Source organism: Aulonocara sp. 'chitande type north' Nkhata Bay, linkage group LG14 (assembly GCF_057382095.1).
Source record: "Aulonocara sp. 'chitande type north' Nkhata Bay isolate Kocher_YH1m ecotype deep benthic linkage group LG14, A_spYH_male_GT1.1, whole genome shotgun sequence".
Classification (NCBI taxonomy): Eukaryota; Metazoa; Chordata; class Actinopteri; order Cichliformes; family Cichlidae; genus Aulonocara; species Aulonocara sp. 'chitande type north' Nkhata Bay.
In genome coordinates, this window is record NC_141357.1 from 33191798 (window position 1) to 33217744 (window position 25947).

Genomic DNA, 25947 nt, shown 5'->3' on the forward strand with positions numbered 1-25947 from the left:
CCTTATGAGTTATGGTCTCCATTTATGGCCCATTTGCTAGCCCAAATCTGGATGCCTTGTAGAAAAAAACACTACTACATGGGAAGTTTCATTAAACTAACTTGCAGATGCACTGAAAATATATACACACAGATGAACACAGGGTAACCAAATTAAACTCAAATTTGATGCTATAAAGTGACATTTTCTTGTACAAGTTTGTACATGTTTTTTTTTTAAGTTACCAAAGTTTTTCTAGTGTAAAAACAAGAAAATAAAGGACCAAAAAGAAAACGAAAATCAAATTCATATTGAACTAAAGCTCATAAAAACGTACAATAAAGTGCATTTGCAAACGGAAAATCTGACTAAAGTAACACTGGCAGATCACATTTTTCTTTGCAGGATTTATTTATAACATTATGACAAAATATAGATAAACACTTTCCCAAGAATCTGAGCAAAGATAAGAAAAAAAAATATCATCACTATGTGTAATAGTACAGTTTTCTCTCTCTCTCACTCTCTTTTTTTGTTACAGTGCTCATGAAAAGTAGACCCATGCAGTTCCCACAATTGTTATGCTAATGAAGCCCCTCTCCCATTGAGAAATCATTTTGTCAAGATCCACCCTCTTTGGATATAGAGGCTCTGTTTCAGCTTTTCCCATACATCCATGAATGCATCATTATGAAGATCTATTAAATATCCACAGACACTGTAAACCTCCTTAACAGACTGAGAGTCACACTCAACCCACATGCTTTTGGACAGATAATACTTTTTAACAATGCTGCACCTTCAAAATCTTAGAAACATTTAACATCGCTGTAATCCACCATACTGGTAGGAATTCATGTTTGTCCTGCTAAACTTTGATGTGTCTAATAAATGATTAGTAAAATGCTGACAGTGAGAGAACTTTTAATATTTGTGAAATACTTGATTATTGTTTTAAAAGTTGCTCTAATTTGATGAATGAAGGAAACAGTCTTTGCACACATGCTGCCAGTCAAAAAAATGTCCATTGTTTCAATGAAAGTGGCCATTTTCACATCATTGTAACGCAGTCAGACACATTAAAGAGATGGACTGCAGTGTCCCGGCAGCGCCAAGAGGACCACCCACCACGCCGAGTTTGGTCACTTTTTGTAAGCCTTCCATCCTCCTCACTGCTCTCGATTGGATATTACTAGAAACGATTATATGGCCGCTATAAAGCAGAATCAACCTGTGATCGAAAGTGTAGCTGTATGAGTCCACTTTGTGTAAAGCGCTTTGCTCTTCTGTTTGGCTATTACAGATATGTTGACACACTGTTGCTACAGTCAAGTGAGTGGAAGGCTCGCACGCCCCCTGCAGTGTACAATCGGTATTTATCCCAATAAACAAACTATTGCAGTGTCTATCCCTTCCTTTCTGACTTCCTTTAAACATGAACAAACCACGTACAACTATGTTATTGCCTACAATCTTTCAGCTTTATGCATAAATCTTAGCTATCACTCATTTTCTGAGCATTAAAACCATTGTTATCATTACAAATTTGATCTAAACACGTAAAACACAATTTCCAACCTTCCATCCATGTGCATATTGTCTTATTACAAAAGATATTCAGATTTTTTTTAAAGTCAAGGTTTGTTTCGGTCATTTTTTGTTGCATGCAATATTGCTTTTCCAGACACTCATTCATTGCGTGTTAAATGGACTGTAACAAAAGAAGACAAAATACTTGACAGCTTAAGCTTCACAACAGACCAAAGCACAAGCTTGAACTTGCATCTGTGAAAATGTCTCCCCTTATTTTCAGCACTCTTGCCTTTTCTTGTTCAGTTTCTGGGTGTTGTGCTGGTTAAGGTTTAAAGCTCATTACACTCACCATTGTATAGCATAATGGCTGTGAACAATAATGGTGCCAGGCCAAACGGAACTGATTTCAGGGCAAACCTACAGCAGAATATTCAGAATTTCAGTGATTTATCTGAACACGAACACTTATTCTACATGATTGTGTTTATTTGTGTGCACGCTTATGTTGTTTTTTTCCCCTTTTTTATTGGGGCAGTCTAAGTATCATTACTAGAGAGTTTCTTGTTAATAGGTAGGACTCAAATATGTTAAATATCAGCATCAGTTCAGATAAAAGTAGTTTTCTTCTCTTTATAATCGTCTCATGCACACTGGGTAGAAATAACACTGACGCTCATTGTCAATTAACCACATTGGACAGTTTGTATGTTTCACTGGAGAATCTCTTCAAATGTAACGAGTCAAAGTGCATCTGCTGTTGTGGGCATAATCATATGCTAAAAATGAATACATTGTTTCCCTCTGTTGCTGTTCTCAGTTTTGGTGTAAGCTAACAAGGAGGTGATGCACGACTCGATGTGGCAATGAGACACCATTGTCACATTACCGTTTATAGCTCCTTCTTGGAGCACCAAAGAAACCTGCAGTTAAGCTATAAAAAAAGTCCCATCATTGTTCAGATGAGCTTGGGCTTCCTTCAGCTCTTGGAACAAGTCCTAGCAGGCTGACAGAGGGACAAACCCAGACACGCCAGAGAAGGAGGGGCAGCTCACATCAATAATCCCTACAGCGTCTTCCCCCAATGAACCTATTGTTTGCCAAGGAAGACAGAGAAGTTTTTAATTAAATACACTTTAAACAACAACTAGTATCAAATAATAGCATGCTTTGTCTTTTGATGTTACTATAGATTGAGGGCAATATTAAATAAATTAAGCCTTAAAGCAAAAATAAAATTCAGCATAGGTGCAATCTGAAGAGAAACCTGCAGAAACCTCGCTGTAGAGGCTCGGCTTGTTAAGCCAGTAGGTTGAGTCCAGTAGCCATAATCATCTTTTCCACAGCCATAAAAGAAAGACAAACACACCTTCAACGCTGCAAAACTTTTCATAAACCATTTCCAGGCCTTGGTCAATTCACTGATTGTAACACTGCCAAACACAGAGTTTATCAGCAAACTGTCAACAACATTTATTCAGTTCACTGCTGAACTGCTGCAAAACAGTCCACCAAGTCATAGTGTTACTATGCAAAATAAATACAGAATGGTACACCTTTAAACATTTAACATATACAATTTGATAGTGTTTGTATATTTTGCAGTCAGGGCTGGTCATGTATTGATTGAAACAAGAGCATCTTTGCATTTTGTAACATAAAAACAGATTAAAGCCTTTCTCATTTAAATAGGCACTTCAGACTTCGATTGCTTGATAGTCAGTAGCTTAAGTGTGCTCTAAGGCTGCTGATATGTCTTTTTTTGTCTTTGCAATTCAAGGCTGTTTATATTTCAGATCCTTAGTTACTTAAAAAGACACAATTCCTTGTTTTGTAATAAGTGCTTGTTTCAACAACATGCTTCAGCATAAAGTGCACCGACGAGGGCTCAAGACTGCTGTGGCGAACACAAGCTTCAAGTCAGGACTTCTGGTGGTATCGAGAGTGATTGTTAGCCGAGGATCCACAGTGTTTGTTATGGTTTGATGCTTTCACTTCTCTTGTCTGAAAATGGAGACAGAAGTTAAGAAATGAATTATCTTCAACAAAGTCACCCTTTCTGTTGAGGAAAGAAATAAATCCCTGCTAAACACTTACATAGGGTGCATCACTAAGTACAAGACCATGCATGCTAGTATTGCCCCCAACACGCTCCTGCACACCTGCAAATAGTAACAGGTTGGCGTGGTTACGCTGCACCGACATCATGTTGATACTCTTCTGTTATACACAGGTCAGAAAAATTCTGGCCTGATTTTAACGGCCTTCACAAAGTGCTTACATTGAAGCTGGTGGTTGAGTCGATCCAGACAAAGCAGAATTTTCTTCTCCTCCAAGGAAATGCTGGTGAGCTCCTGCTGTTGGCTGTACTGGTCTACTGTTCCAGATCTCTGTGTTTGGACTGTCTCCATGGCAGCCACTATACCCTTTTCTTCCAGATGGCCTTTAGCATGCACTTCAGCGAGGTGTAACTGGGCTGCACTCTCAAAATCTGAGATTACATTAAAGGCAGACACTCTCACCTTATTAATGCATGATGCAGCTGTCCTATCAGATTTCTAAATTCCTATATCCATGTTTTTTAAGTTACATTATATATATTTCCTAAAACTAGAAAACAAAAAAGAAAATGTTAAGAAAGCTCTTATAAAGCATAAGACATGACAGAAGAGTAACTTTTTTTTAAACTAATACATTCAACATTTGCTTGAATTATAAAATAAATGTAAACACAAACAGAGAACATAATACCTTCATTTGGAAAGGCTGAGTTGTAAGTGCTTGGTAATGTTCTGAGCAGCTTTGCTGTTTGCTTTGTTTGCTGCAAAAAACAACACACACTCACAACACATGAACTGTCACTAAGTCAACATCAGTTATTAGCTTTTTACTAACTGCTCGTTGTTATTGTTCCCTTTGTCTGGGAAGCTTAAGACAAAGATTTCTATTCTATTTTATTCTGTTAGTCTGACCTACAATTAACCTTAATTTTTATGCAGGCCAGAGATGAATTAAGTCTTATTTTATTTGTGATGACAAAAAAAATGTATCGTTAACTCATGTCTATCCCTAACGCTTGTCTTTGGCACCATTAATTATTAAATTAACACTTTGGACAGCATAAAAGGAACAGCAAAACAAGTTCAAACACACCCACTTACTGATCTTTACCAACTACTCTCACACCTCCCACAGGGCAACTACGCAACTGCACGCATGTACCTGAGAGATCTGATGAAGTCTTCTATTCTCTGAGCCAGGAGCCTGTCTGCCTTTCTCTGTACAGGGCTTCCTTAAGACTCGCCCTCTCTCCAGGGCTGGTGCTTTCAGTATCAGTTTTGCTGAAAGAAAACATATGCACCGGTATCATAACTACAAGAACAAGCATATTCCAGACTGTGCTGTCTGGAACACCATGTAAAATTTGTTTTTAAAGTTTAAAAAAGCAGTTGGATGTTTTGAAGCACAGCCTATTACTACAAATAATAAAAAAGTGGAATAATGATTAAAAATAGTCATAAAAACTCACAAATGTCATGCAGATTATTTTCTGCATACTTGTACAATTGAACACAGTCAAACAGCATCCTGGGACTGGATTAGCATTAAAGATTGTTCCTCTTTACGCTCAAAGTACTGTAGCTACTACTTACATTATAAAATGTAAAATATGAACTTGAACAGGTAGAAAAAAAAACAACTAAAATTTCTGGAGGCACTCAAATTAACCCTAAGCCGTGTGTAGTGCTGTCAGCTAAAATATACATTACCATCCTTTGTGGTTAAGGCACTGCGGACGCCATGCCAGAGCTGTGAAATTTCTTCATCTGTGGGAGTACAATCTAAACAGAAGTCTTTTTCATTACATGCATTCCCCCCCCTTCTTCTGTAGTGGTGAGTGTCCTGATGACTTGAACTGGGCATGCTCGTCACAATGCCCTCTGAAAGTGGGGAGGCGTATGACGGTGGCAGTGGTGTGTCTAAAACAGTATTTTCTGTTGTTATTTCTTTATGCGTTTTAGCTGAGCAATGGCCCTCTGAGTCATTCTTGTTCAGGACCTGCTCAACAGCCATGGCCCGTTTGTTGATGGCGCTCGCGTGATCCCTGCCATATGGAATTTTGGTGATGCACGGCGTCTTTTCCTCCGCAGATTCCATCCGAGGAGGTGGACGTGGCACCATGACCTTCCCTTGGGTTTTGGCAATCTGACTAACCTCGGTGGCAGACTGAGGTCGTATGACCGTGCCCTTTCTTGTTCGTGAGGAAACAGGACCCGCTCTGCCAAAGTGCTCTTTCCGAGGGACCTTGGGGGCACTGGCTCTGATGCTGTTGCGGTGTACCTTGACCTCATCGGTTTGTTGCTGGGGCAAGTTGACTTGAACATCTGCCCAAGCTTCTTTTGTAAACTGATAACCAGTGGAGGCTGCAGGGGTCATGCCGGGTCCAGTCTTGGGAGTCCCTGAGAACGCACTAAGGCTTAGCTGGTGGTCGTTCGAGTTGTTTTTTGGTTGACAGAGATTGAAGGATTTGCCTTTCATTTTGTTCTGTTTATCTTTCTCTTTTTCCACATGCACTTCATCAAACCAACGCAGCTTCTTTTTGACAGTGTTATTGCCCTCCAGGTCCCTTGTTTTTCTCCGTGCTAATTCAACACTATCCCTGATCGCTAAAGCTACTTGTTTTGCAAAAATCAAATTCCCTGAGCCGTACACACAAGTGGAATCCATGTATTTGGACTGCTTTTTAAGAATTCCCTTACTATATCTGACCTCACATACCGAATCAGACGTCTCTATTGACAAAGGTATTTTCTCGACTTCCTTCTCAGGACATTCAAGACACTTGTACGTATCTGACTGAATATTAGACAAGCAGGTATGCTCCATGGGTTTTGTATTTATTGGCTTCTTAGTATTGGAGTCTGAGTTTGTAACCTTATTGAGATTGTTTGTAGAAGCACTGCATTCTTTGTGAGATGACAGAGCGCTGTTTTCTTTTCCTGTTTGCTGAAGAGCGCTTTCTCTTGACAAATTGTCTGTTGTACTGTTGTACAAGAAAATATTTGGCTTTGGGGGATCCCCAAACAAAATGTCTTTGCTGTTGCTATTTTTGGCAAGCAAAGGAATTTCTGTAGTTGGATATTTTAATTGTCTGTCATCTTGGATCCTCTCCTGTTTGTGAGCCAAGAGGCCCTCTTGTTTAGGATAGGAAGAATCGAGTGCTGCGTTGCCAAGAGCAGCTATATTTGCAATAATGATGTTGCCACCGGGGCTGTTCTGTCGAGTTTTCATCTCATAGGGCTCTAGGTCAGCACTAACATTTTCACTATGAGCTGATAAATTACAGTTGTTCAGAGCAGGCTGGATCTCTGTCTTAAGTCTTTGTTCAATAGATGTGAATTCCCACGAGGCTTTAGAAACATTTATCTTATTATTACACCATCCAGATTCATCTAGTTTTTTCTGGTTTGGTTCATGCCGCTTATTTGCTTGGACTAAGTTATCACCGAGAAGCATCATCGCTGAGAAGTCTGATGTTTGATGACACAAGTCATTTTGCTTTCTTAGGTCTTGATGGGTCCTCTCTGTGCCAAGCAAGAGTGATGAATAGGAACTCTGCAGAGTTTTTGTGAGGTGGTTGAAATCCTCATTTTCCAAACTATCCTTACTTGAAAGGCTCTCAGAAAGACAAGAATCAGACAGGTGGCTACCCTGGAAAATGGAAGCAGAGAGGAGTTGATAAGTGGAAAATAATATATTTTACAACTGTACAGGCATGCCTGTTGCTTATCAGTGCTTACAAGGACCTCCCCTGCGTCCTTGCCACTGATCTTTTTTTTTTTTCACAAAATGAAAATGAAGACTGTTATAAATAATATACATTCTGAAACAGCTATTAATATACACACATTGCACTAGAGGGTGCTACAGTTTGTAGCATCCACAGGGACTGTTACTGCAGGAAAAGGTTTGTTACAATGCTGCCACCTAGTGGAATCCCCCCAAGATTGATTCTGTTCATCTGGACGTTTTCAGTGGGAGAAACGTTTCAACACTCATCCAAGTGACTTCTTCAGTCTCAGGTGACTGAGGTAGGTTTCCCCAATATTATAAACAGCCCATTATTCGTTCAGTCGTGCTAGTATATATATATATAAAAAAATGAAAAATGAAAAACAAAATCATCATAAATCTGGTCCTTACCAGGTTCTACAATTATTTAAATACGGCATTACAACACATGGCATATTACACTCTGTCTTTATTTAATTACTAAAAATATAGCCAAAATGTAGAAGCAGTACAAGCAGTAAGTACAGCCTCAGAGCTTCCACAGCAATTAAGCGCCGACTGAAAGAAACTGTGGCCTCGAAAAAAGCAGAAGGGCTGTCACACTAAAGTTTTGTTTCCTGCACATTGAAATGAAAAAAACAAAACAAACAAAAACAAAATACCTGTGGACTGTGATCGTGCTCGCTCTCTATTCTGCTCTGTTCCAGGAGGAGTTTTGTGTAGGCCTCCACAGCAGAAAGCGCTTGGCGGTGGGAGGATTTAGAAACTGTGGGTGGCTTAGGAGATGGGGAGCAGCTTCTTTAAAAGAGAAAGGAGAATATAAATAAGCAGTGACTGGCTATTTTTGGTATGCAGTAAGATAATGGTTGAAGTTTAAATCTGCTTCTTTTTTACCCATTAACATTTATATTGCTGGACAAGAAAGAGGACTGCCGAGTGTGCGAATTCAAGGTGCCTTGAATTTGATGGAGTGCATCTTCAATATTTGCAACATTTCTTTTAAAAGCTATGAGACACAAAGGAAAACATACAAATAAACCAAAATATGTCAAGACTGTTGAGTGAAATAGAGGGTGGTACGTGTTAAGGAGCTGAAACTCCCAAACCCTTCATCCAACTTGAATGTGAATACCCTCAAATGAAAGCTGAGAGTCTACGCATTCCGTCCATGTCCATTATACAACTATAACTGGAATATTTTTCAGTAAACAGGTAAAGAACAAATCTTGTGTCAGTGTCCAAATATATATGGAGCTAACTGTATAATCTACTAACATTGTCGGCGCCTCTCAGAAGGGGGTAAATGTGCTCTTTGGAAACGCTCAGTTGCGTCCTGTACTTGCAGTCTGCGTTGCTGGAGGATGCGGTCTCTTAGGCATTGCTCCTGCACATCCCACTGCTTCCGTCTTTCATCCAAAGCCCTGAGCCATGAAAAAGGGAAGAGAATGAACCTAGGGCACATTTTAATTTATTAAATCTAGTCTGGGCTAAACAGAAACCTGAGTCCCTGCCTAGAGATATGTTTTCAGCAGAGCCATTAATAAATTAAAGACACCATTCACTCCTGGGTTCACTGGTGAAGCCAGTAACAACAGTAATAGTGTAAATAAAATTCCACTTTGTTTTCTTTTTAAAATGTCAGAAGCAGTAGTGTATTAAATAGCCATGAGAAGTACCTCTATCTACTGTATTTACAAAGGCTTATAGTAGCTGAAAATTCATTTTTGAAAATGTGTCATTAAACTATACATGAACTGGAGTTACACCTGTCCTTTAAATGTGCAACATTGTGCCTAATTATGCTGCCTTTTTTACGTGTGAAAAATCATGTTAAAGATTGCAATTCTGCTGTCTAAAAATAAAACTGAAATGTATTACTGTAAGTGAAGATATAGTATTTCATGCAATCTATGTAATGTTTATGGGTAAGCTTATCCACAGTTTAATTTGCCCCTCCATTAAAGGAACAAATCTAATTTGTGGGGTTCCTCTTGTTCTTGGGTTACGCCTTGTTCTGATGTTACGCAATAAGCCTGACCATTGCCTACAGCCATCCTTGCTATAACATGCTTTTAGTGCACTAGGTTTAAAAACAGGACCTCTCAGTGTCAGGTCCCAATTATGGAAACACATATTTAGAAGGTGCAAGGGATCTGAACCTCATCGGGATAAACTTTGCAGCTTTAAGCATTCAAAGAAGTCAAGCTTTAATCACCTCTCTGGAAACATAGATCTATTTCCAGGTCTACATTGTGAAATCCTGTCTGCACAGTTGATCCTATAAAGTATCAAAGTCAAGGACAGAACCAGAGGCCCATTCTGAACACCAGCAAAATTAAATGGGCTGCACATATTTCTCTAAATGGGTATGGGAGCGTTATAGGTTATAGAAATCGGACAGAAGTGTGTTGTTTAGATGAAACTTTGCTGTTAGTCCAACAATAAAAATAATATATTTGACAACTGACTTTCTGCGTCGGTTGGTTTCCAGGGAGAATTTGCGTGCTCGGGATTTGCATATCTTCTGCTCTTCAACCAAAAGCCGTCTCTCCTTCTCGAGACTTGCATGATCTCTCAACCTCGAATATCTGGTAGTCATCAGCTGAGGAGAGCAGTTGTTGATGGTAGTCAGAGGATATGTGTCGCGTAAAAGTAATAATCAGTAATGATTAAGTTCTCGTGAATTATACAAGCAGGTCGAATAAAGTTTCAAGTTGGGTCATTACCGAACTCTACATTTGTTTTAAAACGAGCGTGGGTGCACGACACACATTTCTATAACACAAATAACTTCATGCATGTAGGATACGAATGGTAGAAGAAGTGATCTTGTGGAACTTGCATCCTCTGAGGCTGCTGATCTTCGCTGACACCGAGCAGACGTACAGGTTCAATCGGCTAGCAGCTGCTAACTTGTCCTTTTTAGCTAACGTCGGCAGTACGCCGGATTAAGTCACTCAACCATTTTCAGGGCGAAGTGAAGCTTGTAGCGTAAATGTCCACATCGTTGCGACCTCCCCTGACCAGTAACAGCCTCATTGTCTTGTGTAAAAGAGTGAGAACAAAAATCCGAATAAGTTGATACGTCCACAGCCGTGTTTGTGTACGCTTGCTCCATGATAGCGACCGAGGACGCGACTCCTTGGCAACCAAGAGAGGTGATTGTTTTTCTTATGTCCAGCAGAGGGCGCAGGACTCCTCCAGACGTGCATGTCGCCTTCAGGCACATTTGGAAATTAAAGGTATCCACATTTTAATGTTAAAAACTTTCTGTGGGATAGTTAAAATGTTTTTACTCAGCTTTTATATCTACTCTTAGAGGAGGGCTTGTAAAATACGAGGATGGGCTGGTATTACTTTTTATCTTTAATAAAAACAGAAGTTAAGAGGATTATTGAAAATCTGCTTTTTCCAGATTGTGTATGCCATTTTATGGATGAGTGGGCCGCTGCTTTATCTCTTACTTTGTCAAACACTGTATATGGGTATAGTGATGATATTGCTGCTATCCTGCACTCGGGTAATTACATATAATCCCTTTGCCCTCGGCTACAGTTTAAGTCACAACCTGTTATGCTGGAGCGATTCTGCTGATCCAAAGTCCCAGTTTGTCAAAGTGCTTTAATATCTTGCTTTAGGGGGCTTACGGGAAGATTGATTGAAAATAAAGTAAATAATAGATAAATATAATACCCACACCAATACCCATATTTCAAAGGAAATTCTAAAGGAAAAACGCCCTTTGGGCGTGCAAATGCAGCACTGTAAGCTTCAAGAGTCAACACTGGACGCAGGGTTAGAGCCACTCTGACAGAAGGTCCAGAGGCTACAGGATGAGCTCGATGACCGAAGCAGATTTGGGTCATAAAGATTAAACAATTAATAAATCATCTGATGGAGCAGTATTTCCCAAGGTTAGTGAAGCGCGTGTTTTTTTTCCCTTTAAATCTCTCTCTCTTTACATATATATATATATATATATATATATATATATATATATATATATATATATATATATATATATATATATATATATATATATATATATATATATATGACAGATAATGATATTGTTATATTTCCATAATATCGATGTTATTGCTACTTTTACGATGCTACAGAAATCTTTCATTTCATTTGTTTTCTCCATCTAGCTCTTTAGATGATATAGGAAGGGAAACAAAGTTCACCAGAAAATATGTTTCAAATATTATTTTGATCTTCACTTATTAAATCCTTATTTAAACCACTTCGGTTTAAATAAGGATTTTTTTCACCTTCCCTGGCCTAACAGCAGGATACATATTCAGTTTATATTGTATTCGCAAATATAAACGATCTGCCCCTCTATCAGAACAAATTCTGCATGTATTGCATGCATTTAACGGATTGCTCAGTTACTTAAAATCTTGTTACTAATGTCACTAATTATGACTGAATACACTGGACATCGTCAACGTCTGTCATCATGGTGGTTATTTGTGCTGAAGCAATTGGCTCCTCAGATAACCTTGTTATTCAAATGTAATTAGTGAGCAGAAAGTTGATTTTCTCTTTTAAAAATGGCGATTTAATTAGCAATAAAAATAGTCACTGTCATCAGGTATGACCTCAGCTTAATGTCTGTGGTTAAGACGTAACACGTTCTAAGTTTTCCATGATCAGCAAGTGGTGTTATGTATAGTCTATTTTGGATTATTCAACAGTAACTAAATTAAAAAGACATGTGAATCCAGCAGAGGCTGAATGGTCAGTGTCCTCCCATGAAATGAAGGAGAGCAGATGATGAATCTGTGGGTGGTGTCACACATTTAGTGTGAGTTATAAATCAGCAGAGACCCACTGTGCACACTGTTGTTCAGTCACTGGTTGGATCACTGCTGTCTCATTGTCCAGCCCTTTTTGTGATATAAGGTAAAAATTATCCTTTAAAGCAATAGAATATTTGTTTATCTTCCTCGAGAGAAATTATTAATCTTACCTTAGCAAAGGAGGGATTACCAGCTGAAAAGGTAGTTCTATTTTGTCTTACAGAAATAATTTTACAAACCTAAAATGTGATTGTAACCCTGTGTTAAAGATCATATGACTAAATACACTTACCTGTTTTTAGATGGAGCAATGAAGAGAAAGCCACGATGCTAAGACAAATTGTGGTCAAACCCCGGAGACAAGCTTTTTGGGGGGCCGGTTACCCATTTCATCCTCACTCTTCCTCTTGCCTTTCTATGAAGGAGGAAGTTTTTTTAGAAGCTGCAGAATATGGCAATATCCCTGAAGTGAGGCGGATGTTGGAAGAGCTGCCAGAGCTCAATGTTAACTGTGTCAACTACATGGGACAGAATGCACTGCAGCTGGCTGTTGCCAATGAGCATCTAGAACTTACCAGACTTCTTCTAAAGAAGAAAGACCTCGCCAGAATAGGAGATGCTTTGCTGTTAGCCATCAGTAAAGGTTACATTCGCATAGTAGAGGCCATACTGAACCACGAGGCTTTTGCAGACAGTCAAAGGCTGACTAACAGCCCCAGCCAGGCAGAGATGCATGATGACTTTTTCTCCTATGATGAGGATGGGACACGGTTCTCTCATGACATCACTCCCATCATTCTGGCTTGCCAGTGCCAAGAGTATGAAATAGTGCATATACTTCTTCTTAAGGGAGCCAGGATAGAAAGACCCCATGACTACTACTGTCAGTGCAAGACCTGTAGTGAGCAGCGGAGGCATGACTCTTTCAGCCATTCACAGTCCCGCATCAATGCATATAAAGGTCTAGCCAGCCCGGCATATCTCTGTCTCTCCAGTGAAGATCCTGTGATGGCAGCGCTGGAACTGAGCAATGAGCTTGCAGTTCTGGCCAACACCGAGAAAGAGTTCAAGGTACAGTAATTACAGTGTTCACTCAGGATGCATATTGATGTTTTTGCCAGTCTGTTTATGTGCTTCACTCATTCACAGTGCATATGCTGCTGTTCTCTGTTACAGAATGATTATAAGAACCTGTCAATGCAGTGTAAAGACTTTGTGGTGGGGCTCCTGGATTTGTGTCGAAACACAGAGGAAGTGGAGGCTATTTTAAATGGGGACAAAGAATCATATCGTAGCTCAGACACCACGAACAGACAAAACCTGATTAGGTTAAAACTTGCAATAAAATATGAGGTTAAGAAGGTAAGCACATGAGCACTCTTTAACTTTTTTTTTTTTAATCAATCTTGCATCCTTCATCAACCTCATGTTTGAATATGTAAAGTGTGTAAAGTAATCCTTTTCTCTTCCTGTCTCTGTCTGTCTGTCTTTGTCTTGCATGAACACACACATGCACACACGCAAAAAACACATACCTTTAAACTCAAATGAGGCAGTTTGTGGCACATCCAAACTGCCAACAGCAACTCCTTTCCATCTGGTATGAAAACCTATCTCGACTCCACCAGCAAACAACAGCAGTTAAGATTCTTCTTGTTCTCGGTGTAGCTCTTGGGTTGCCTATACTGGCTTTTATTTACTGGATAGCACCATCAAGTAAGGTTAGTTTACAAAAAAAGTTGCACATAACCTAATAACCTGCCATACAAATGTTGCATTATGCCTGCTGAACTTTAAATTGCCAAATTCTGGTAACACTAAGTTAACAAAGCTGTAATGTAGGATTGCGCTGACTTTTTTAGTTTCCTGTGAAGTTTTTCTCATCATCAATGTTTCAGTTTTTATGACTGGCTTAAGCACTGCCATGTATCTTTTGATGTATAAAATATATCACTGAAATATGTAAAAAAAAAAAAGTGATTTTAGGTTTTGTTCTGTTTGTTGTCTCTCGCTTCAGTTTGGGAAACTTATGGGCAGCCCTTTCCTGAAGTTTGTGGCGCATGCAGCTTCCTTCATGATATTTCTTTGCCTACTGGTCCTGAATGCAGCAGACCGCTTTGAGGGAACTTCACTGCTGCCCAACATGACCATCCATGATTACCCTTCACAGCTTTTTCGTATGAAGACCACGCCCTTCACCTGGATGGAAATTCTCATCATATCTTGGGTCATAGGTCATAAGCGTAAACACACTTTGTCCCTCACCAATATACTTATGGATTTCTCATTATTTTAGTCAGGGTCCTCATAATATTACACTGCTGTGCATGTCAGGGTAAAAACATCAAAATCATTCAAGATTTATTAATCTTCACACATCTGCTATGATACAAATTGCCCACATTCACCAAGAAAATCTCAAACTACAGACCAGACTTTGAAGCCATGTCAAACATGATTTACCAGTAACAGCAATAAAAATTCCTATGTGATGTAAATACTATCCAAATCTTAGTAATACTGTTTGTACATGATAAGATTTTATTACACTATTTCATATAAGAGAGCAAAAATGGGACTGCCAATCACTTTTTTTTTCTCCACAGGGAAGATCTGGGAAGAATGTAACAACATTTGGTCCCAGGACATCCGGGAGTACATATCAGAACCCTGGAACCTTCTAGACTTTAGCATCCTCACCATTTTTATGACGTCTTTCACTGCCAGATTAATGGCTTTTTGGCATGCATATTCAGCCCAGTGTTATATTGACAAGCACCATACTAGCCTGTCCAACATGACGTTGCCCTTTGAAATACAGTATTTCCAGCTTGGTAAGTGTAGACCAAAAAAATTCAAGTGTTATTGGTATTATGGGTAAGGATTCAATATTTGTTTACATTGTTAAAATAAAAGGTTGCTGGTCTTAGATTTTAATTTTGTTCTAATGTTGCACTGGACAAAGAGACAAACAAACTTTTAGGTGTTATCTTCATAGCCCAATTAATTTTTTAAAATTCATCATTAAAATGAAAAATGATCTTTATTGGTATTTGATTTATAAATCTTAACACAAGTAATAATATTAACAGACACAAAGTTTAGATCATAAAACCTGTTCTTACATGCAGCATCTCTCTCTCTCTCTTTTTTCCTAGCTCGAATCCACTGGATGCCCTCAGACCCGCAGCTTATTTCCGAAGGCCTTTACGCAATTGCCGTTGTGCTTAGTTTCTCCCGCATTGCGTACATCCTGCCCGCCAACGAGCGCTTCGGGCCTTTGCAGATCTCTCTGGGAAGGACGGTGAAAGACATATTTAAATTCATGGTGGTGTTCGTAACAGTGTTTGTGGCTTTCATGGTAGGAATGTTCAATCTGTACTCATACTACCTTGGAGCCAAACACAACGATGCCTTTACAACGTAAGTGTCAAACGACTTCAAAAACGCCGTTTTTAGAAAAATATGATCAAATGTTTCCTTTACACACAAAACGTGTCTAATAAATATGGCACAATGGTTGAACTATACTAAATTCTGATTTCTGTATTACTCCAGGCTTGAAGAGAGTTTTAAAACATTATTTTGGGCCATCTTTGGGCTGTCAGAAGTGAAATCAGTGGTGATTGACATCAACCATAAGTTCATTGAGAATGTAGGCTACGTTCTGTACGGGGTGTACAACATCATCATGGTGGTCGTCTTGCTGAATATGCTCATTGCTATGTTTAACAGCTCTTTCCAAGAAATTGAGGTACAACTTCATCACTGATATTTCTAATTTAGAACTGATTTGACTGGTACTATATCTTAAGCCCGATTGCCAAATTTATCAGCGTTTTAAATTTCCATCTTTTTTGTTTTTGTTTTTTTTTGCTGCAGGATGATGCAGATGTCGAGTGGAAATTTGCAAGAGCTAAACTCTGGTTCTCTTACTTTGACCATAGTGGCACACTGCCTGTGCCCTTCAATCTTGTGCCCTGCCCAAAATCAGTATCTTGTCTATTGCTGAGTATAAAGGATTTCATCTGGAATGTACCTCCCGGCAGACACACAAAAAAATCACGCAATGAGATGGAGCTTAACAATGTGAGGCACCACCAGTGTCGTTTGATGAAACAACATTTTAATCAAGGAATTTTCAATTTTGTTGAATGTACTAGTTGGAATATATATCATCTCAGCAGGCCTCAGGGCCTTCTTTTGTCACATTAATAGGTACAGCTTGGGGTTGTAAGTACCTATGTTAACACCTTCTTCTTTTGGTTGTTTTTGGCTTAGTTAAGACGACAGGACGATCTGGCTGGGGAAACATCTCTTTGTCCAACCCGTCATCAAGTAAAGCTTTTTTAAATCTCCAATAACTGCTTAATAAAGGAGCTTTCAGTAAATTGTCTTTCCTGATAAAGGTTTTGCATACATAAACAAGTGCACATAAAAAGTGCAAAGTTTGTCATTTATTTTGGTGTCATCTATGGAATCATACCTATGAAACAGTATAAGGCATAAAATAAATTTGCTGTATATACACATAAGGACCCATAACATGTCAGTCCAAATAGTCCAAATTGTGTCTTGTGTGAGGGAAATAATTAGCAGAGCAGAATAAAACTATAATCATGACTTTGTTACTTTATTACAGAAAATAATGAATTGTCTCATTAAAAGATACATCTTAAAAGCACAGAGGGATAAAGATAACAATGAAGTGAATGAAGGTAAGTTCTTCTGAGCTACTTTTCATGCTAGGATCACATAAAAAACACAATTTTATCCTTTTCACTTGCTGTTCCTCAGGTGAACTGAAAGAGATCAAACATGACATCTCCAGTCTTCGCTTTGAGCTCCTGGAAAGGGAGAAGCACGATAAGAAGACACTAACAGAGCTCATGAGGCAGCTGGAAGAAGTAATGCATGCGAAGCAGAAAGAAGAGCAGAAGCATACACTGGATATGGTTTCTTAAAAACAATAAAGATTAGAAATGTATTTACTGGACACACTCCATCGTTCTCATTAATGAGGGATTCAGTCAAGGCCGAATGTTTCTGTGACACAGACTTAACACACAACTTTCAGACACAACTTAGCTGATAAAACTACATATTTTGTATTCATTATAAAAAAAATTCCTCCATTTTCTCCATTGTGTAAACTTATTAATTTGTTTGTCTTTTGATTTTTTTTCCGTGCCTGTGTCTGAACAGTTTGCTTATTGCTACAATAAAGGAACTGTAATGTAACTTTTCCTGTTGCTTTGACTAGGCTACAGTTCTGAGTTGACTGCTGTCATCTGCATGATTTGTTTTGGAGGTAATTCACCTGGTGCTGAAAACCAGAAAGCGGTTCAGATAAAACAGAAAGATATGTTTGATTGTCTCAGTCGCAACACTCAATTAAGCTTCTTTCTGATAACTGCGCTCAGTGTAGCTGGAGGAAAGTAGTTACTTTTTCTTTAATGTAACTTCAGTTAATCAATACAACTCCAGGCTTGATGTTCAAAACTCTATAAAACTTTTTTCTTAAATGTTGTTCTTTGTCAAAATATTAATTACCCGAGTATAATGTTTATTTAATGTTATTAAAGTTACTGCGGGTTATCTTCATCCCATGAGAGATTATGCGTTTTTAAAATCATTGCACCACATGCTGTTGTGCTCTCTCGTGCTTGGTGTTAGGCAAAATATCTGAGAACAGTGTGACCTGTCATGTAGACATCCAGCTCGCCTCCATATAGTGAGGCAGAAAGACTAAAAGCTACAAACAGGCTTTAACTGCCAAGCCTGTGAATAATGCAGCTGTGAAGCATTTACACCAAGTTTTATAACATGGCTGTTATAAAACAGCGAAACTGATACAATTACCACCAGAAGAATCTATAACATTAACATCCCGAGGAAATTTACCCATGTGTCTGAAATATTCGAAATTTGATTAAATGAGAGGATTTTTCGAAGCCTGTTGGTGGTCAATGGGAGCTATATTTAAAGTTTAAAAACTTGTGAGAAAACTAGGCCATTGCAGCACATTAAAGAACACATTATGGAGATATGAAGAACAATTACAGCATGAGAATTGTTTCTGATGTTGTCAAAAACATGACGCAGGAGATAGGGGCCAAGGTCGTTGTGTGAATAATAACGACATGCATCAGCAACATTCACATTTCCTTTAAAAATAAAACCCTCTATAATATCTAACAAGGTTGAGGCTAAAGATAAAACAAAAAAGTAATTCAAGGTAAAGGGCAATTTTATAAACAGTAGCCATTAGATGGCCACATGGGTGATAGTCTTCACTTTATCAAAGTCTTTTTATATATTCATCTGTCTACAGTAAAATGATGATGCTTAAACGCAGGGTTAGTTTCCGAGCACTATGAAATCTATTAAATATGAAAAAGGAAACAGTCAATTAAAGTTATAAAAAATATTCCTTTGAAGAAAACTTATAAAACAGACAAAAGTTTGTGATTTAGCAGAAATCACAAGGGTGATGTTGAAAATGATTATCCATTTTGCGAGTTACTGGGGTTTATCTTCGTCTTTCCGATGGCGATAAGAGTTTATAGTACTTTCTCCTTTGGTAATAATGCCTTCCCCATATTTTACTTGATTCATGAACTGTAGGGCGGAGACAAAAGACCATTGGCATTGAAGTGATGCACTGTTGATTCTCCTCTTTGGTCTATTGTTTAAGTCTGGTGTGAGCGCAGTGCAACCACATAGATGTCTTGTCTTGGATTCTTCCCCTGGCAACCTTTGGAGGACCGTTATAGTCAGAATGAGGAATACTACGAATATGTGAAACAAGAATAAAAACAATCGATGTGACTTTTAAAGATGACTACTACCAGCACAAGGTTATGCTTATAAATCTGCCGAGATTATCGACTGGGGGTCGTAGTTGCGCTCTCATCAACAATGGCCAAAACTTCATTTTATTTGTGAAGTGAAAAAATATAGATATATATTAATGGAATAGACCTCGTGTGAAAGAAAGACAAGTGACTGCCTTTTTCCACGGGGAGGAGGACTACAGGAAGGTTACCAAATCACAGCTTATCATACACCTTCCAACCTCCGAGCGCCCTCCACTCTCTGTTGTGCGCTTAGAGGTTCACAAAATGGAGAATAAAACAAACGGGAAGATGGGCACCAACAGTACTTCGGTCGCTGATTCCACCGAAACAAGCCTAAGTGACGTGATTGAAGCTGGATACAGTAGGTCGAATACAAAATTGCCGGCCGATTCACGGTTTCTAAATTGCATGTCCTCTGTGCGTAATTTTGGAAACGTTAACACATTGATCCAAGGTCTTAATTCAAGCCCTGACTGCGCAGTTTTTAAAGACTGTAACACAGTCGATCCTTCACTTGGAGCAAAACATTTTTATGACCGTAACAGAGACTATCTTAAATGTGATGGTGTTCCGTGGGAGGATTTTGTTAAACTTCAGAGGACAAACGTGGCCGCATCCGAAAGTTTACCAGGCGCAGGTCTCCCCTCTACCTCCGGGGCTTGCAAGTTCATCAAAGATGAAAAGGAGCCTTCTGTGATTATGGACATCCCCTGTCACAACTTTGATCCATCACTCGAGATTTCCGCTCTCGATACCTGTTCTGACACCGACAGGAAGCAGCACTTAGGGCTTAGCAAAGGTGAATCGACAAGTTTCGATCCCAACGCGCAAACAGCTGGGCAATTGTCGATATATAAGACTGATGTTCCTCGTTGGCAGATGCAAGCATCTCCAGGTGAGACCCAGTATTGGGGACAGTCGGCGGGGGTAAACGAGGACCCGTTCAGAACTAGTGGCTACAATGTGATGCAGAACCAGACCCAGACTCTTCCTCAGAGGAACCCAGCTCCTTTCTCCACATTCCCCGGGTAACTACTACTCAGCGTGATAACTGCCGACAGAATCTTAATTATATTAATCATAACAGTGTCGCAAAACTTTTAACACAGTTTGGATAGGTGTGAATGTTGGCACGTGTAACTCGAGGATCAAAGAGTAGCCTAATTAATTACACAACTGTCAACACATACTTTATCATTTTACAACGACTAACGGTTTTCTAGGTATTTCTGAACGTAACAAAAAATATTTTATCTAGTGCGGAGTCCACAGCGCTCAGTAGTCTTTGTCTGAATATTTTTTCTCTTCACATATATTTACTTTCCCCCCCAGTATGCCACCCCAGAGACTGTGTATGATCTGTAGTGATGAGGCATCTGGCTGCCACTATGGAGTCTTAACGTGTGGGAGCTGTAAAGTATTTTTTAAAAGAGCGGTTGAAGGTGAGCAAAGAAAATCTTTAACAAATGTCAAATGTGTGTGTATATGTGTGTGCGTGTGTGTGTGTTTGTGTGTGTGTGTATGAATCATATATATATATATATATATATATATATATATATATATATATATATATATATATATATATATATATATATATATATATATATAGTTTTCACTGCTTTACTCCTTACTGTCTTTTTCTTTCTTTTGATTCTGTCCTCATGTCCCTCATTTAAAATGCTGCACAATGTACTACTAACATAATACTGCGATATTTAGACAAATGAAAAATCTCTCTTAGTGCTTAGACATGTATTTTCTATGTTAATCTTTATAAATTTTTCCTAAAACCAAGTTAAAAGAATAATAATGACCTTTTGTGGTAGTTGTTAAAGGTTATTAGCAACAGTATCACAGTTACTAGTGTACATCCTGTTCTTCCACTTGGAGTTTTTTTTTTCTCCTGTTATCTTTCAATGTGAGATATATTAGAGCCACTATGTCTCACCGTGGCCATGTCACTCTGTCCTCACAGCCTTGCCTCTATCTAATTTTCTGCCAGAGTGCTGCCTCAGCGTGGAGTAGAGTATTCATGCTAGTCAAGAACTCTTCAACACATTCTCTTCTTATTAAAGACCTCTCCCGTTTCCTACATATTTGGAATGGAGAACTGCTAAAAATGTTTTGCATTGTCTGTACCTATTCATTCAACAGGCCATCACAGCTATCTCTGTGCTGGGCGGAATGACTGCATTGTGGACAAAATTCGGAGAAAAAATTGCCCTGCGTGTCGCCTTCGAAAGTGCTATCAAGCAGGAATGATGCTTGGAGGTATCATTTGGTTTTATTTATCATGTAGTCCCAAGAAACCATGATTAAAACCAAAGAGAATATTCTGCATGTTTAGATTAAAAAGAAAATCATGACTCAAAAAAACAACAAAAAACCCCTCAGGATATTTTACTCTTTCAAATGTCTTATTGGCACAAATTTAGTGGTTTCCCATTAGATCAAACCAGAACTTATGTTCACGTCACAGGGAGGAAACTGAAGCGCTTTGGGGCCTTGAAAGACACAGGTTTGACCCCATCCCTGATGTTCCGGTCCCACATGACCATGCCCGGTGACAGCCAAGCCTTGACTCCCATGTCTTACATACCAGGCATTCATGAGCTACAAGTCTCCCAACAAATGCTCAACATCCTTGAAAACATCGAACCAGAGGTGGTGTACTCTGGTCATGACAGCTCCCAGGCTGATGCTCCCCATCTTCTGCTCACCAGTCTCAACAGGCTGTGTGAGAAACAGCTGATGTGGATTGTGAAGTGGTCAAAATCTCTCCCAGGTAACAGCTTTCTGCATCTCAGGGCCATCACAGTTGTTGTCATGGGGATCTAGTGGCGGGCCTTGTTGGAAGTCTAAAGTCCTAAACGCCAAGATAGAAGACTTTGTAATGCCTTGAATATTGTCACCGAGTCAAGTGTTTGACAGGAAATTTTAATATAGTTTAACATGACTGTAAACACCTACTGAGACAAAAATGTTACTGTTACTGGAAAACCATATATATACGAGAAGAAATGTTATGAATGAAATGTTCTTCTTTTTCTTTTTTTTAGGTTTTCGTAATCTACACATCAATGATCAGATGACACTCATCCAGTACTCGTGGATGAACATGATGGTGTTCTCTCTTGGGTGGCGCTCCTTTCAGAATGTCACCGGTGAACATTTGTACTTTGCACCTGATCTGGTTCTTAGCCAGTAAGTAACCACAGTCATCGGCAATTGAAGATGGCTTTCGGTTGGTGATGATTCATGAACTCTTTTATCCATAAGTTAGTGATTTCAGTAGAGAAAGAGTCTACTGGTTATCCAGAGACGTAAACCATTTTGTGCTTTTGTCCATTAGGGAGCAAATGAGGAGATCTCCAATTTACGACCTCTGTCTAGCGATACAGTTTATTCCTCAGGAGTTTGCAAATCTTCAAGTTACACGCGAAGAGTTTCTTTGCATGAAAGCCATAATATTGCTCAACACAGGTAAGACTGTTATGCTAGGGCTGTTCGATATAACCATATATATCGGAATGACGATATAAAAACGTCTATCGTTGCATTTTACGCTATCGTTTGTTTCGTGGTGTCACAAAATAAACTGTTTACGGCAATATTTTTTCATTATTTTGATGGTCACTGTAGTGGCTATATTAATTTCTTAAAGTTCTCTCTTTCTCTTATATTTAATATAACCACACTACAGACAGACAAGCACTTGTTTTTATGCGTTGTCGTTATTTCGACCTAAAACTTTCACAATAAAGCTCAAGAACCCGTTGAGACTTTTCAAAATAAACTGAATCAGAGATTTTGGTCATATCGCACGGCCCTATTTTACGCTGTTAAGGAGACTTACAAACTAAGCTATGATCAGTTACAGCTGCACTGCACAATAAAGACATTTTTATAAAAGCAGTGTGCATCTTGACAAGATTTATGTAGCAACTGCTATCAATCCTAGTTTTACTAACGGCATTTACCTTTAAAATCATTGCTGGCTGGTACTTGCATAACATCTCCCCAGTATTTCTTTACTTCTTCTAACAATACCGTTTTGAAATGTTTAGTGCAATTTTAAATATGCAAATATCTTCTCTGCACTTAGTGCCTCTTGAAGGATTAAAAAGTCAGGCAGCATTTGATGAAATGAGACAAAACTACATCCGGGAGCTGACCAAGGCTATTCAAATGAAGGAGAAGGGCATCGTGGCAAGTTCCCAGCGATTCTACCACCTCACCAAACTCATGGATGCCATTCATGATGTAGGCTCCCCCACAGAGCTCAGTATAACCGTATATATATTTTTGCCACTTTAACAACTACCAAGACACAAATTGATGTTTCTTTTTTAACAGATAGTAAAGAAGATCAACCTGTTCTGTTTGAGTACCTTCATCCAGGCAGATGCCATGAAAGTGGAGTTTCCAGAGATGATGTCAGAGGTCATTGCCTCCCAGCTTCCCAAGGTCCTTGCTGGCATGGTGAGGCCCCTCTTATTCCACAGCAAATGACATTGCCAACACAGATACTGCAGCTCTGTGAAGACAGCTTGTGTCTGGATTACTCATCCCATTGTTACTGGATTCTTCAGAGCCTTCATTTTGCCAAAATGCCTCTAATTTGCTTGAGGTTAAACAGGAAAACCAGGTTTCTTAAAATGTTTTTAGCAGGGACATATCTTGAAAATTATACATTTAGAGGCATCAATCAATAAAGTTCCTATGTTTTATTCAGGTGTATCCACCATTTCCATTCCTACAAGTTGTGTATAAAACTTGCTTTGAACATAGTAGGTTTTAAGAAAACCATTAGAGATATTTTTGTATTCAAAACAAATAAAAAATAAATACAAAAATGCTAACATTTTTCAAGGAAAGGTGCAGAATAAATTGAAATTTGTGACTTAGGCTAATCAATACAGGATACCAGCATAGTAACTCACCATACCTACTTAAGGAAGGTGAAACCTTTAAAATAACTTTGTTTAAAATATTTATAAGAACGAAAAGTGACCTATGAGCCATATTTTCTTAACAAAACTTAGCTCACCAGCTTTAATTTACATCCATATCTGCATCAACATAAATGTACATGTAAATAATGGGATCTTAATGCGATGCAAGTGACAACTGCAAACATGTTTATTACCATTAATGTTGCACTGTTAAGAAATCCAGACCATTCAGGAAAATAACCACATTTTCTCCTGAGTTATCGCAACTTCTGAGTTCTTTGGCCAGGAAATGCGACAAATTTGAAGTAAAACATTACTGGCTTGACAAGATTAAAGGGTCCAAATGTAAAAAATAAAATAAAATTTATTGTCATGTCTTTATGGATAGGAAGAACACTTGAGGAGAACTTTACTGCTACAAAGCTTTATCTCCACTCACTAACTATAGCAAAGAAATTTGGACAACTGGTCTATCATGCTTAAGTTTATTTATAGACATGTTTATGCACTGTCAGGATACAGTAGATGTCTCCAAGGCATCAAACTTCCAGTATATAAAAGGATGCCAAATGTTACATATTTGGGATATGAATATCATTTCAATGATATAACTTGCCCCTGCAAATTCAGACTCTAAGGGAGTACAAGTCCGGCATCGCTGTTCAAGGCCGCTTTGCATTCCTAACATGTAAAAGGAAAAGAAAAGAACATCCTGATCTTGGCAACAGCGAAACTAAAAATGCACTCCCAGAAACAATTTGGCTAGCCAGAGAACCCTTTACTTCAAAGTGACCTTGTTGTTAATTTTTCTTTTATGCTTTTCTTAAACGGTATCAATGAAGTTAACTTTTTATGTAATTAGAAACATTTCTTTAGAAAAATGCTGTGACAGAAATAGAACTTTATTTGTTAACGCTATGCTTGTCTAGTTGTCATTACCAGTACACCGGTGTATCAAGGACACTTCTCGTAACATTCATTTGTAACATTATAAAACAAACATGTGATATATATCATTGTGAGCAGTGTATAGTAATAATAAAAATAATAATGTCATTAGAAGTAAATATCTTTTGATGTGGAATTACAGAGAAAAAGACTTACAAACTTTAATGTACATTACAGTACCGTGTAGCTACTGAACCAGAAAGTGCACTGCAGCAGTGAGGAGATTCAGTGGATGAGCAATGATCAGAGTACAAAAACATGAAAATTAAGGTGCAAACCCATTATACATTTTTTTTCTATTAGATTCAAATAGATCTTCTCATTTTAAATCACAGCTTGTTAAATTACAGTCAATACAAATGTTTATGAGACAGCAGATTTTCATTAACTTCTTGATGAATATGTTTTGCTAATATAATGGGAAGTTAAAATATGATATTTTTCTGAGAATAAAATGTGTGAAATGGGATATGATATTGTTTGGTGATTTTGTAAGTGAACGCTGTCACTCAGTGCAGCCAGCAGGCAACATAGTTAAATCTAACAATAATGTCCATTCTCCAGAAGCACACAATAGTCATTACAGTAAGGGAGGTATATCTTTGGACTTGTCGCACTGTTTAAGCAATTATTAACCTGCTTGATAACTGCTAAAAATGCATAATATGCATTAGTATAATAATAGGGAGATTTAAGCACATTGTGTGATTTGTTTTCCATGGATACCATGAAAAGATGCAAAGTTTACCACCTGTCAGAGGAAGACAACATAATTCTCTGGGATTAAACCTGTTTTTCCCTCGTATGTTGCTTGGAGCCAGCCTGGTTCAACAGAGGGGTAGACTACAGGACAGAAGAGAGAAAAACATACCGAGCCAGTGAAAAAACAGATTCAGACTTCTGATCTGGAATAAGCTGATTTGAATCACTGAGCCTATATTTGACTGCATAATTTACAAGAATTATTGAATATTAGATTGAGGAGGGCTCTGGGCTAGTCTGCTCTTCAGATTCAGTCCCCATGAAGTATTTGAATTTTAGCCATCGTGAAAGAAACGCAAACAGTTT

At 38.5% G+C, this 25947-nt stretch overlaps 4 protein-coding genes across 13 annotated transcripts in view; 2 read left to right on the forward strand and 2 right to left on the reverse strand.

Moving 5' to 3' along the window:
- Positions 1-2957: 2957 nt before the first annotated feature.
- Positions 2958-10481, reverse strand: cep126 (centrosomal protein 126). 4 transcript variants are annotated; one of them, XM_086262165.1, is made up of 11 exons: positions 10112-10480; positions 9771-9890; positions 8578-8723; positions 8197-8308; positions 7965-8097; positions 5280-7221; positions 4732-4850; positions 4261-4330; positions 3791-4000; positions 3607-3671; positions 2958-3513 (listed from the first exon to the last, which is right to left on the reverse strand). In XM_086262165.1, exons 1-11 carry the CDS (start codon positions 10144-10146, stop codon positions 3430-3432), a joined length of 3036 nt encoding a protein of 1011 aa, XP_086118291.1. In that variant the 5' UTR covers positions 10147-10480; the 3' UTR covers positions 2958-3429. The 4 variants fall into 4 exon arrangements, with proteins under 4 accessions (XP_086118291.1, XP_086118290.1, XP_086118292.1 ...); XM_086262164.1 differs by having other exon boundaries at positions 7965-8100; XM_086262166.1 differs by lacking the exon at positions 3607-3671 and having other exon boundaries at positions 7965-8100; positions 10112-10481.
- On the forward strand, positions 9813-17663 carry trpc6b (transient receptor potential cation channel, subfamily C, member 6b). Of its 5 annotated transcripts, none has more exons than XM_086262175.1 (13): positions 9813-10544; positions 11021-11216; positions 12416-13184; positions 13290-13475; positions 13670-13829; positions 14222-14347; positions 14720-14947; positions 15272-15536; positions 15672-15867; positions 15996-16202; positions 16395-16451; positions 16756-16831; positions 16911-17663. In XM_086262175.1, exons 2-13 carry the CDS (start codon positions 11197-11199, stop codon positions 17075-17077), a joined length of 2457 nt encoding a protein of 818 aa, XP_086118301.1. In that variant the 5' UTR covers positions 9813-10544; positions 11021-11196; the 3' UTR covers positions 17078-17663. The 5 variants fall into 5 exon arrangements, with proteins under 5 accessions (XP_086118301.1, XP_086118302.1, XP_086118298.1 ...); XM_086262176.1 differs by having other exon boundaries at positions 14225-14347; XM_086262172.1 differs by having other exon boundaries at positions 9814-10544; positions 13670-13834; positions 14131-14347.
- A 1178-nt stretch (positions 17664-18841) lies between these two features.
- Positions 18842-25402, forward strand: pgr (progesterone receptor). 2 transcript variants are annotated; one of them, XM_086262178.1, is made up of 9 exons: positions 19690-19772; positions 19853-20001; positions 20306-20415; positions 21131-21247; positions 21456-21761; positions 22036-22180; positions 22329-22459; positions 23082-23239; positions 23333-25402. In XM_086262178.1, exons 2-9 carry the CDS (start codon positions 19853-19855, stop codon positions 23486-23488), a joined length of 1272 nt encoding a protein of 423 aa, XP_086118304.1. In that variant the 5' UTR covers positions 19690-19772; the 3' UTR covers positions 23489-25402. The 2 variants fall into 2 exon arrangements, with proteins under 2 accessions (XP_086118303.1, XP_086118304.1); XM_086262177.1 differs by having other exon boundaries at positions 18842-20001.
- arhgap42b (Rho GTPase activating protein 42b) overlaps positions 24816-25947 on the reverse strand; it is an 80823-nt gene continuing 79691 nt past the window's right edge. For both annotated transcript variants that reach the window (XM_086262171.1, XM_086262170.1), the window contains one exon: positions 24816-25722. In XM_086262171.1, coding sequence (XP_086118297.1) covers positions 25634-25722 — 89 coding nt within the window. In that variant the 3' untranslated portion in view covers positions 24816-25633. The remainder of the gene's footprint in view (positions 25723-25947) is intronic.

Coding starts and splice junctions, on each gene's coding strand:
- cep126 (XM_086262164.1), bottom strand. CDS start 10,146: ATGCAAGTTCCACAAGATCACTTCTTCTACCATTC. Junction 8,101..8,196: donor AGCAATATAAATGTTAATGG/GTAAAAAAGAAG, acceptor TCTCTTTTAAAG/AAGCTGCTCCCCATCTCCTA. Junction 4,851..5,279: donor TGCCTTAACCACAAAGGATG/GTAATGTATATT, acceptor GTTTTCTTTCAG/CAAAACTGATACTGAAAGCA.
- trpc6b (XM_086262172.1), top strand. CDS start 11,197: ATGGAGCAGTATTTCCCAAG. Junction 11,217..12,415: donor ATGGAGCAGTATTTCCCAAG/GTTAGTGAAGCG, acceptor ACCTGTTTTTAG/ATGGAGCAATGAAGAGAAAG. Junction 14,948..15,271: donor AATACAGTATTTCCAGCTTG/GTAAGTGTAGAC, acceptor CTTTTTTCCTAG/CTCGAATCCACTGGATGCCC.
- pgr (XM_086262177.1), top strand. CDS start 19,238: ATGGAGAATAAAACAAACGGGAAGATGGGCACCAACAGTACTTCGGTC. Junction 21,248..21,455: donor AGCAGGAATGATGCTTGGAG/GTATCATTTGGT, acceptor TTCACGTCACAG/GGAGGAAACTGAAGCGCTTT. Junction 21,762..22,035: donor GTGGTCAAAATCTCTCCCAG/GTAACAGCTTTC, acceptor TCTTTTTTTTAG/GTTTTCGTAATCTACACATC.